Below are 13,145 nucleotides of genomic sequence, written 5' to 3' on the forward strand. Positions count from 1 at the left end.
ACTGCTCACATGCTTCAGGTTACACACATGCTTCTTTCCCTTGCGGCATCAGAACCTATGATAACTGTTTGCAGGTGCCTTTGTCTGTTTTAGTAAGTGTTTTCTTGACACTGTCAATCTATGCAATGCCTTGGCATGCAGGAACCTTTGAAACCCTGTATTAACTTTGTTTTATTGATTCCACTGTGTCGTCACACTTCTAAAATGACAAATGTACCCAAGAAAGTGAAACGCTGAGGCGAGGTTATAGGCAGCTGGCAAGCCGAAGAAGAAGCAGAAACAAATGTGAGGTTAAATGCCTTTCTTTTTTTATTCTTCCTTCTAGTAATTTCTGGGAATGTGAGAATTAGGGGAAAAATCTGAGTTGGCCTTAAGTTGAATTGGAAGTATATTGACAGTAAAAATGGGTTTAATTTATAAAGGTTGGAAGTTTATAAAAATAGGAACTATAGTCCAAGTTGCTATAGAGTTGGCAAGTTGTTGCTTCAAAAAATTTATACTGTTTAGTAGTCAGTGTGATCATAAGTTAAAAGCCAACCTTAACACCTGACTGTGCCAGCTGCTGTGAAATAGAAAAGTTATTTCTGGATCATATTTTCATGTTGTGTTCTGAAGGAGAGGGAAGAAGAGACACTAAATTATTCCAGTCTCTCTCCATCCAGATTTAATTGTAATTCTTAGTAGTTGGGGAGCAATAGAAAATATGTTTCTCTTCAGACCTAAGGTTCCCAGTCTAACAATGCTAATTGATCAGATGTGTGTTTTGTGGGGGTTGGAACATTATTTGGGTCATTAGTTGAGACATTTCACTTGCAGACTTCTAAAGAGGGAAAATATGCACATTCAATGGCAGTGGCAATGGAATTGTGTGCAGAAAATGGAGAGTTCCTTTTTCCCATATAATTATGGTGGATTTTTTAAAATTGGGGCATGAACATTGTTAATGAAAACCAAGCAGTGAGTGAATGTCCAATAGGCTCGGTATTGCAGCACCATCAAGAGTTATGTTAAATTAGAAAATCCAGACAAATAAGGTAGGGTTTAGTGATGCAAGACTAACTTAGCTATGGGGGTTAATTATTGTTAGCTGATTATTCTTGAGCCAGCTGAACTGAGTTCCTTCACTGTAATAACACCTACTCCCTTTCCTAACAGAAACTGGAAGCACAGATACTGTACTAGAGGAAGTTTATTGTGATTTTTACAAAAAAGGAAGTGTGCTGTAATTCAATATTGGTAAAAGACGAATCAACACCGAACATCACAATCTTTGCAAGTGTAAGGAAAAGTCAAAAGAAAGGGTAAATGGCTGTAGCAGATTTTCCACAAGGTAGATGTGATAAGCAGTAACATTACTGCATAATATCCCCAAATTATGTTTAACTCCTTTAAGTATACTCCTGGGCTTTTTTTAAGGCCTGATCTTGTAAGTCTTACTTGTGACGTATCTTTATTCACAGGAGCAGTCCTGTGACCTCAGTGGGAATGTACTCTTAAAAAAGGACTAATATCTCTGCTTCTAGGGCTTCCAAGAGGATGCATTTAGTAAATACTTGCACTCTGGTTTTATAGAAATTCTCCCAATTTTTGTCCCATTTCATCACACCCCATGTGTAGTGGTTCATGGCTGTTTTTTCCTGTTGGACCTGATCCAGAGCCCACCCCCAGACCTAGGCTTCAGATCCTGAGCTCCAGCCCAAGCATGAACATCTACAGAGCTATTTTTAGCACCATAGTATGTAGACCCGGGCTCTGAGACTAACTGCCATAGGATCCTGCTTGCTGTGTAGATGTACCCATAGTCATAGATGAAGAAAAATAGAGCCCAGTGTTAGGAGCTGAGAACTAGGTCGGTTTCAGCTTTGCTCTACCTGGCCTGGCCTTTTTCACTGTGGGTCACAGTGGGCTAGATGCTGCTGCCCTCGCTCATTTTTCCCCTTCAGTTGTCATGTTGAAGTCAATGGAACTGCTCACCAAGGACCAGACTTTGATAGCCTTACTCAAGTTGAGTAGCACCCTACTCCATGGCAATCCCAATGACCTAGGGGAGGTGAGGTCCTGTTGAATGTTAGTAAGGGTGTCAGAATCTGGTCTGGAGTGAGCAAGGGCTGCAGAATCTGATCATATATTTCTAAAACTTCAATAGTGGTTTTCAAATCCTTGGTTTTATATTTTGATGTTTATCCAGACTTTCTGTATGAGATTGCACGTTACTGACATGGCTAAATATATATTGCAAAGCACTTTATTTAAGATTTTACAAATAATCTGTATTATGTAAAGGGCTGTTATTTATGAACAAATCCTATACATCCTTTATTAAAAGCATATTTTTACCCCATAGTCTTTGAGTCTCAGGCACTGTAAGTAAATAGTTCTCTGTGTAATCTTTGGTCCACATGCATAGCTGCCTTTAGCATTATTAACAGATATTTTTGCATGAGGTTGCACTGAAGCAAAGAGAGAGTGAACAAACTTCCCTGTTGTCCAGACATATACTTTCCATAAACCCTGGTGGGGATTAGGCATGAACACCAAGGAGTCTACTATATGCAGTGTATTCCGTAGCATGAAACATATCGCAGAATGCAGAGGAAACACACGGCCTACAGAATCATGTAGCCAACTTGTACAGAACCCACTTTTCAGAACTCAGCACCTGCCTCACATTGAAAGCTGGGTTTCAGTTGCCTTTCAGCTCTCAGTTTTTACAGAGAAGCTGATTTTATTTACTTAGGTTTCACAAACCCTCGCGCTTTCCTTAATGTTGTTTTTTTTTAAACCCATACAAATAATTAAGATCTTAATTGACCTGTCCCCTTACAACATTACCACAAGCCAGACAAGTAACTATTAAAAATAATGTCCTGCTCTGCAGATCGACAACCTGCCCATTTGCAAAGTCCCAGCAAACAAACAAAAATTGCTTTACAGTGTGCCCGGGAAGTGAACAAATCTGGGGTCTGGCAAAGCTAGCTAGGGAGCAAGGTCCAAAGGCTTTGCCATCACACCCGTTGATCTCGACTGCAGCAATACCGCAGGGGGAGAGAGGCGATGTCTCAAAGAACCAGGTCCCAAAGCGTTTTGAGTATTATACGTTAAAGCCAACACTTTGAATTCCACCCAGAAACAGATTGGTGAAGCCAAGGCACTGCTGAGGCAAATCCAAAACTGGAAAAGAGCATCCCAGACCAATCCATTTCTGTCTCATTTACATTATGCTCTTGGCAGGAGAAGGAGGCACTTCCACAAATCAGTTTTTACACATCTTGACGGAGACAAAAATGAATCCCGGCCTGAAGTCTTTTAAACCAAGTTCCACCCAAGAGCAAATTAGACTATTGACTAGTTACTGTGGCGCGACCCTTCAGGGAGGAACGCTGCTGCCTTATCCGGTGAATGCATGCGGGCGTAATAATAGAGTTAGCATTTCTGACATCAGGATTTTTCAGTGAGGATACTGATACTAGCTTGATTGCAGTGGCACATGTGCCACCAGTTTATATCAACTCAGCGCCAGTCCTTCGTTCTGTGCCATCGGTTGGAGTTGTGCTTGCCCCAGGAGCAGGGGTCTAAAGTTGTACCCTGTGTTGTGTACCGAATTCCAAAAAGATAAAGGAAATTGTGTTTAACCCAATGGATATTTTTAACTATTTTTGTTTGTTTGTTTGTTTTCGGTATTGACCTATGAGAGCCATAAGGAAATTCCACCCTCAATCATTAATACTTTTTTTGAACTGTCATACACACTAAAATAAATGCCAATAGAGTCGACTGCAGGAAATCTTTACTGTTTTCTTAGAAACTCTTTAAAATGTAAACATCCTGTTGATATCAATCTCAGATTCTCCTCGTGTTGACACAGCAGCTGCTATCATTGTGCCGGGTCTGGCAGAGGAGCTGATAATACTGTATGCAGACAACGTTTAAGGAGTTAAAGTTAAAAATACTTATAATAACTTCAGAGTGGAACAGCTTACAAGAACATTGTAGTTACTACTATATGAAACTCAAAAAATTCAGCATTAAGATTAAACTTAACCCCCAAAACTTAAAAATATTGAAATACACAGTTAAAATCTTAAGTCTGTCCGTGTAGAGAAATTCTGAGAAAAAACAGACCACTTTGTTCATTCACAAGCAACAGGTGCCTCTCATGAGGGATCACATAAGCTAAAATGCCTTACCCACAAGATTACCGGCTCTCACAAAGTATGTTTCTAGCTCTCACGGTGTCAGCTACAAAATGGGAATCCTACATGTTCCAAGACCAGAAGGAAAATAATAAGAATCCCAAATGTATTGTTTTTTCCCCTTAAATCTCATGATTTTTTTAAGCCAGTCTTGTGACTATTGGAGCCTGACCCATGTTTTTTGAATGCTTGGGTTAGCAATAGTGTACTCATAATGGTATAGTGATTGTACTGACTCAGGTCAACTCTACAGCCACACATGGGCCAGAGGAAAAGATGTATTTTACAGATTCCCAATTACACAAATAGCATACTGAAGGCCAACGTTCCCCACTCTTGATGAAGAAGAGTCCATGTGCCTCCAGCTACTTATGTTTCATTAATTACAGAGCTACTTAATGTAAATGCAGTAAAACCTGTCTTAGCGACCACCTCTGAAAAGAGACCACCTGTCATGAGTGACTACTTGCAGAGGCCATGGAACATTTTCCCCCTATAATTTCACTGTGAAGAATCTGTGAAGAGTAACAACCTATCATCTGTGACTAGTGACCACATTTCCTTACTCCCTTCTATAATAACACACCTGTAGGAGGAACCAATCTTCCTTACTTCTATGCTGCCGCTGGCAGCGGCGTTGCCTTCAGAGCTAGGTGCTTGGCTAGCAGCTGCTGCTCTCTGGCCACCCAGCTTTGAATGCAGAACAGAGAGCAGCAGTTGCTGGTTGGGTGCCCAGCTCTGAAGGCAGTACCACTGCCATGGTATTGCCACCCTTCTTTGCTGCTGCTGGCACTGGTGCGGCCTTCAGAGCTGGGCACCCGGCCAGCAGCCCCTGCTCTGCAGCCGCCCAGCTCAGAAGGCAGCACAGAAGGGTGGCGATACCACAAACCCCCTACAATAGCCTTACCACCCCCTTTTGGGTCTGGACCCCCAATTTGAGAAATGCTGTGTACTTTTGTATACTCTGCTGTACTACTGTATTAATAAACCCACCAAGAGATTTCAAATACAGTACAGTACTGTATTGTATACTATATGTAATCTTCATTCAGAAGGCGATTCAGATTAAACATGAAACATGGGTAACAATAGTAGCCTTTTTCTACATCGTAAAAGCGCCCATTTTACAGCAGACCTTTGAAGAGAGACCACCTCTTACAAGTCACCACTTTTGCTAACTCCCGTGAAGTGTCGCTCTTGGCAGGTTTTACTGTATGCAGCCTGGAGGTAAAGAAAGTCTTTTCCATAAAGTGCTAGCTGCTGCAATGGAGAATGTTCATTCTCAAACAGTCACCAAATTGTATGGAGGGACAGAGTAGCAGCAGGCCCGATAGGCAAAAGAATTGGGGAAAGGAGTAAAAGGCCACAAAGTGGGCCAGAGCCAGGCGATTGATCTTAAAAGGAGGGCAAGTTTGAATTGCAGAGAAAACTATTGTTGTTTAAATAAGGTCTGAATGAGTTGGGATTAATGGCAAAGTTCATCTACAGTTTTCTTGGCCATGTAGTGTATAGGTGAAGAGTTCCACTGTTTTACCCTTTACGGAGAGAATTTCAAAGCTGAAAATGACAGTTAGATACCGACCCCCCATTGACTTTCGTTGGTGCCTTAATTCCATGTATGTCTTTGAAAATCTCGCCCCCTAATTGTGACCCACATTTTAGATTGTATGGCACAATGCATTCAACACCTGGATGCAGGTAGCAGAACTGACTATCAGAAAACAAAGTTGGATTCTAACAAAGTTCAGGAATTTCTCATTAGAATATATGTGAATATAAGTTTTATTTATATTAAAGTGGCATGGCTGCTAATCCCACCTATTATTAAGATTACATAACACTGCCCATTGCGAGACTCTGTGTTCAGTTGCTAAGTTGTGTTTATGTTAAACACATGTGCGTGTGCGCCTAGATGTATAACTTGTATTAGTTATGTGTCCACTAAAGACATACCGTTCTGATACAGCCAGTATTCCACTGTATCCAAAAATTGAGTTGGTGAGCTTCAATGTCAGGAAAACAAATGAGACACAAACATGTAACATTTTGTAAAATGTCATCCATAACGAAATTTTGGCCCCTTGCCCACCTCTACTCCAGTATACAATGAGGTGCATTTATTTCTACTTCAAATTGTTGCAGAATGGTTTAAAATTAAAACAATTGAAGCTTTTTTGTGATTAAAAACAATCTTGTTTGTCTCCTGATTTGTTTGTGTTGCTCAGTTATGTGCTGAAGCTCAGAAATGAAATATGCAACAAATGTAATTAATGTAATTGGACCAAGCTGTACATGTGACCCACTGAGAAATCAGCATATTTTTCGTACTTGCATTGAGGCATTTTAGCACAAAGCATCATTTTTGGACCCATTCTTGCACATTTTCAAAATCTTACGACTTTGCCGTCCATAACCCCTTCAAAAAGCTGGTTATGAAAATCTGAGACATTACCAGAAGAGTTATGAAATGATTTCTAAGAAAGAGACATTTTCACTTTCCTGGTAGAGCGGAAGATGGTCCATTGGTTACGGCATTAACTTTGGACTTCGGAGCCCTGGCTTCAGATTCCTGCTCTGCCAGAGACATCCTGTGTGACCTTGGACGACTCATTTACCATCTCTTAGCCTAGGTTACCCATCGGTAAATGGGGATAATACCTCACAGGGGTGTTATGAAGATAAATACCTTAAAGATTTTGAGGTGCTCAGATACTATGATAATAGGTATGGGATAAGTAGATAAAATAGACAGACAACATGTAGCATGTTTTGCACCAATTACAAGGTCTTGTTCCAACTGGATGATGATGATGAGGTAGTGTTTACCAGCAACGCATAGTAGCTAAAAGCAAAATCTCCTGTCATTTTAGGCAAAACCCTGGGCTGCAAGGCAGCTGGGATGAGCTGCCAAGTCAGTATATATGTACCACACAGAGATATGCCAGTACCTGTGCAGTACAGTGATTGGTACCCTCTAAATACCTAAATTAAATAGAATAGGATACATTCTTTGATTTCTGGACCTCTATAAGCAGAAACTCCTAAGCTAGAAATGAATTAACTCCAGACACACAACTGGTTGCTACACAACAGTCTGGTGTGCTTAACATGCAGATTAAGTGAGATTGAATCCAATATACCTACTTTTTTTCCCATCCATATTGGGCTAGGTAAGTGATGAACAGACCCTGCCATTTTAGTGTTGTCTTACTGTACACTTTAAAAATGTAATGCTTTCTAAGGCTCGATCCTGTAAAGGGATAACTCGTGCAACTGAAATTGCACGGGCCTCGGTGTTTGCTATTCAGGACTTAAATTACGTTGATGTTTTTGGTGTGTAGCTGTTGCAGCATGAGTGAGTGATGGGACCCAGAAAAGTCTAACCAACTGTTTTCTTCTGCTAGAGATCTCATAATTGGGGGAACTTTTCTGGTCAGTTCTTTCCATATGCAGTTGCCCTGACAGTTGCAGCAGAGGTTGGATAACGGCATCTTGACAGTTGCTGAAGCATTTTAGCAAAGAATCCCGGCAATCGAGCTTTTCTAGATCAGCTCCGGTATTTTTTTAGAATCCATCCTCGTAGTTCCCTCCCTTCATAGCTTTGTTAAGAGCACAAAGAGAAGACAGGAGGATAAAATAATGGGGGCCATTTTTTATTTTCCTAACAGAGTGTAGCTCATTTTCTCTACCAAATGTATAAGCATCTACCTCTGGTAACATGTCATAGTTGTTGACTTGTGGACATTGTCCTTTGATGATCCCACTGTATATTTAAATATAAAATGGTAAGATGAAAAAATAGGCCTTTTTTAATTCCTTTTCCTTCTTACACTTCCTTTTAAATAATGAAGAACCTGTACAGTGTCTGATTAGCTGTCATTTTGCTTTCATCACCAATGTGATGACTGGAACAACATTTCTGGTGGTTCAACATCTTTCTTGGTGTATGGGAGAAAGAAGGTGGTATGTTTATATGTAAATTGTATCAAGCCAGATCCTGAGCTGGTGTAAATTGATTTCAATGGAGCTGTGCCAGCAGAGGATCTGGCCTTTAGATTTAATTTTTCTTTATATACAGTAGTGTTAAAGAATATTTAATATGTGTATCCAGTCCAAACCTAACTGGTCATTTCTTACTAGACAGAATCATTGGAAAACTCTCCCTTAATAACGTAGAAAACGCTAACTAGATGCTGTTAAGAAGCCTACAGTCTGCCCTGGTGAGGCATGGACTTGATGATCTAGCGGGTTTAACAGGGTTTTCAATCTCAAATAATAAAGAAAATCCTCTCCCTTACTGAGCACTCGTCCACTTGATTTCACAACACTTTACAAAGTATCATCATCCCTAGTTTTGCAGATGGGGAAACAGGCATAGCGAAGTGAAGTGATTTTATCATGATTAGTAGCAGGACTGCTGGATCATGCCACTTCCCCTAAGTTCTAGGATTCTGTATTGCTCTTTTATTTGACTATTGCTCCCCCCTTCCCTTTTCAAATGAATGTTTTCTCTATGCTTTGATTTCTAGCTGATTTTTTATTATGGAGTTGCAGACAACTGGTGCCCACAACAGTATTTTGAAGAGATCAAGATGGATTTTCCAGATGGGGACATTCGGCTCTGTGAGAAGGGAATCCGCCATGCTTTTGTCCTAGATGCCAGCAGAGAGATGGCGGCCATGATTACAGACTGGGTACAAGACATTCTGACCAGATTATAAACACTCATTCAGTGAATAATGACAAGGAAAAAAAAGTTACCCTTTGGTGAATGTGTAATTCTCTTTCAGATTCTGACCCTAATTTTTTTGTGCGTTATAGATTATGGCTTGTTTTCTACTGAGACATCTTACAGAAGGATAAAGTCCTACTGACTGGTCTAAAGTATAGCTCCATCCACACAATAATTTTGGATCCCCATGCTGTTCCAGCAGTGCTCTACAAGGCATTTCAGGGATTCTGTCAAATATAGAGCAGGACTTTGCAGAGTATGAAATATTTATCAGCTGATAGTACTGTCCACAAATTGGTATGAGAACCACCAAGACCTCTCTCTGGACACATGGCTGGTAAGTGCTAGAAGAGCTAGAAGTTCAAAATGAGAGCAGGAAAAGGACAGGCCCAAGGTCAGAAGTGTCAAAGTGGAATGTCTCAAGTTAAATACCTAAATCTATATTCATCCACTTACATAAGTGGCGTGGTTCTCAGAGGTACTGCATACCCACTGCAGCCAATGGGAACTGCATGTGTTCAGCGTCTTTAAAAAATCAAGCCACTTTTGTCATGTGCCTAAATATCGATTTAAGTCCCTAAGTTTAGAGGGATGCAAGATTAAAACTTTTGACCCAAATGCTCAAGTTGAATGAATTCACAATAAGAAAATGGCCAACATTTCTGTCGCAACTGGATGTGCATATGAAATTTCATGAACCATTTTAAAACATATAGGGCCAAATCCTCAGCTGGTGTAAATATGCATAGCTCCATCAGTTTGTACCAGCTGAGGATCTGGTCCTTACTCTAATACATTACTAATAAATACACTTCATCATCATCATGCGCACTCCTTCGCCCTTTTATTTCACTTCAATCTAGATTGCAAACAGTGCAAAAAAAAAATCTATCATTTGTGAAAATGACTCAAAGCTAAGAATGAAAACTCTATAGGCATTGGGAGCAGAAATTGCCAAGAGAGACAAGTGGAATCAGGAAAAACGTCTTAACAGTGAGATTGTGAAATAGTCTCTCAAAGGAAAAGATATAAGCCCAATCCCCAGAGCGACTTAAAAATAGAAAAAGCACTTGATAATATAGTGTAAGGAGCAGTCCTTTCCTGGCAGGGAGATAGATGACCTAATATGTCTTTTTCATCTCTGACTTGTATGATCCATTAAGAATTTAAATAAGGCACTATGGGAGATGATAGAGAAGTCCTGTATGATGCAGGAGGTCAGACTGGATAACCCCATAATTCTCTTCTTGCTGTTCCTTTATATGGTTACGCACACGGTCATTTCTGTTTAAGTTCCTTTGTTACTTTCTGGTATTTAAAGGCAAACTGTAGCGGAATCCAATTTCCAGGTTTTTGTGGACTTGTCTTCAGAACTCCAGGATTGTAAAACAGCTGGTACACCAATGAATTTGTGGATGATGTTTGTGGATGATGTTAATGAAACAGAAGATGATGCTTAAGGTTGAAATGTTAGGCAATCTGTGGTGGCATAAGATGAATGTGTGTGAGGCAATTGTCCCAGACTGTTCTGTGAAACTAACCTGGTCGTGGTTATTACAAGCTCATAGAAGCTGCCTTCCCTCAGCAGGACCATAGTGGCAATAGAATATATGTTGTTGCCTTATATGGTCATAACAACTGCAACAACAAAAATCACTGTGCTCAGTTTTGAAATCTACAGTTATGTGCGGTGAAACAGCCCCCAGATGCTGATATGCAGTCATTTTAGATGTTCTTTCTGCTACGGCTTCTGAACCCATGTGCAGGGTGAAGCATATATATGTATGTTAGCAACAAATGTCAGCACTGAGTTCAGTAGATTCTTCTGTAATTACCTGTTGATATGATTGAATAAACTGTTCATTCCTTGCAGTATATTGAATTGAATAGCTGGGTATGGAATCAGTTTGTAAACATTCAGCTGTGTTAAGTGGTCCTTCCAGAGGTAGAAAATCTTGCAGTAATAAGAGACTACAAGCAACCATTGAAGCCTGGAAACTGAAAACCTATGGTGTACTCTTGTTCACAGTGTATTATTCATATACAGAAGATGGGGAACTGACTTCACAATACATGAACTTTGTGTGTTCTTTTTATATTGTTCCTCTCTTGTGCCCTGTTAAACAATGATAGTAAATCCCACTGAATGCACTGAGACCTATCATGTGGGTAGAGATGGTCAGTAACAGCCAGATCTGCTGCTAAATAATCCCTTATGACTTTATTAAATCTGTTTGCTCTAAGGCTAATGAGAATTTTATGAATCAATCAATTCCTTCCTCTTGGGAGCTGATTCCGCATGGTTGAAGTCTAGAAATATGCTACTCTGTTCAGTGCTAACAAGAAGGGGCCTAGTTGTCAGAAGTGCTGACCCACCCCCACCCCCTCCGCCCCGCACCTCTTGTTGAAGCCGATGGGAACTAATCAGCACCTCTGAAAATCAAGCTCTAAGTACTGTGCTGACAGATCTCATCTGCAGTATGAGAAATATTATTCTTTTCACGCTGAGTGCAACAGGCTTTTCACCAGGAAAATCCAACTCTTCTGGTGCTAAGGGGTTAGCCAAGATCCAAAGCACAGAACTTCAAAAGAGACCATGGGCCAAACATGCCAGTTTACTGTAAGAATACAGTAAAACCTTGCTAATTTGCAGTAATGACTGGTGACCAATTGTAAATTAATTAATTTTGTGAATTAGGCCCTGACCAATCAAGCACTAAAGCTCATGTTTCACTCGTCAATAGCCCCATTGACTTCAATGGGACTTCAGCTGATGCTTAAGTGCTTTGCTGAGTAAGTAGGAGATGTTGCATATCTAACGTTAAACTCAAGTGTTTTGCTCAGTTGCGGTCTTTTGGAGCAAGTGAGCAAACACAGTGAGAAAAGTACAAACATTTCTAGCAAAATGTACTTGCTTGTATTTTGACATCAATTATTTGGTTTTAATTATCCTACTTCATAACCTAGTGCCTGCAGAATTTTCAAAAACTACTACCTGACTTAGGAGCTGAAGTCCCATTTTTAGAAGTGACTTAGGCACATAGGAGTCTACATCTCAGTGAACATCAATGGATTTAAGCTCCTGAATCACCTAGACTATTTAATCTTTGCTGCCGAAACCACCTCTTTGTATGAGTTATAGGGCCTGTGGTTTAGTGAGGTTCCACCCCCAAAGCCTAGCTAGCCTGTGAACAAACACTCTGAACAAGAGACAAAGTTTTATTGTTAGCACAGTTGCTCAAAACATTATTGGATTTGTGTAAACCTGCTGGACCCGGGAGACTGTCGTGTTACTCTCAGTGTCACAGGTCACACTCAGGCTCACAGTTACAGTGAGGTTCTGGGGCTCTTCGCTCTCAGCAAACCGTTCTCTTTCTCAGCGTTTAGACAAAATAAGAATCCAGGGAGAGTTTGCGAGTGACCAGGCACCATTAAAAGCAGCATCTATTGCTAGAACAACTGATGGGATTTTGGTAAAAGCAAAAACTGTAGCAGCAGTAAATACGATCCACTTGCCAGAAGTGATTGTTGCTCAGGGCAGCATCACGCAGAAGTTATGAAACAGGACAATGCTCGTGCACAAGTGGGACACAGTAAGAAAAAGCCACTGCCTTTGCCCTGAGAGAGCCTCAATTAGAGATTATTTTCAAGTGTTCAAGCTGATGCTAAGTGAACTGGATTTTTCCATTTCGTATATTGCACAAAAGTACTTGCAAGAAAATAATTGTGCTGTGGTTTCCTACCAGTTTGCAGAGGCTAATAAATATAGCATGTTGTTTAAAACATATGACTCATTTTTCAATGTGTGGTTTGTTGTTCAAATCCTTGCTGAAAAGTTCTCCACTACCCTCTGTGAAGAAACTCAGAGTGTAAATGACAGCTGGGGAATGCCCCTTATTTTTCCGATTCACTAAAATCTCAATCTAACGTCCTTTAAAGCCCCCAACCTCTCAAATACACTACACTATACCCAATCTTCACAAAAATCCTTCCGTATGCAGGCCACATGGAATGGAGTTTGGCAGGGGGAGGGGGAGTAGAGGCATTCCCAATGCCAGTGCTCAGTTTCTCATTTTTATTGAAGGGAGAAACCTTTTAAAATTGCCAACCGTGTTTTTGTGCCAACTACGCTTGTTATTAGGAGGAATAATGTTCACCGTTTGGGCTGTCTTATATAAATGTTTACTTTATCTGTTGTTCCTTCTGTATGGGTCCCTTTT

At 40.4% G+C, this 13,145-nt stretch overlaps 1 protein-coding gene across 5 annotated transcripts in view; it reads left to right on the forward strand.

Moving 5' to 3' along the window:
* The window catches only part of LDAH (lipid droplet associated hydrolase), a 174,918-nt gene extending 164,106 nt beyond the window's left edge, over positions 1-10,812 (forward strand). For 3 of the 5 annotated variants that reach the window (XM_084625066.1, XM_084625069.1, XM_084625067.1), the window contains one exon: positions 8,723-10,812. In XM_084625066.1, coding sequence (XP_084481192.1) covers positions 8,723-8,914 — 192 coding nt within the window. In that variant the 3' untranslated portion in view covers positions 8,915-10,812. Of the gene's footprint in view, positions 1-1,155; positions 1,331-8,722 lie in introns of those variants that run through there. The other 2 variants (XM_084625068.1, XM_084625070.1) reach the window with 2 other exon arrangements.
* Positions 10,813-13,145: the final 2,333 nt, after the last annotated feature.

Source organism: Lepidochelys olivacea, assembly GCF_965140295.1.
Source record: "Lepidochelys olivacea isolate rLepOli2 genome assembly, chromosome: 3".
Lineage (NCBI taxonomy): Eukaryota > Metazoa > Chordata > Testudines > Cheloniidae > Lepidochelys > Lepidochelys olivacea.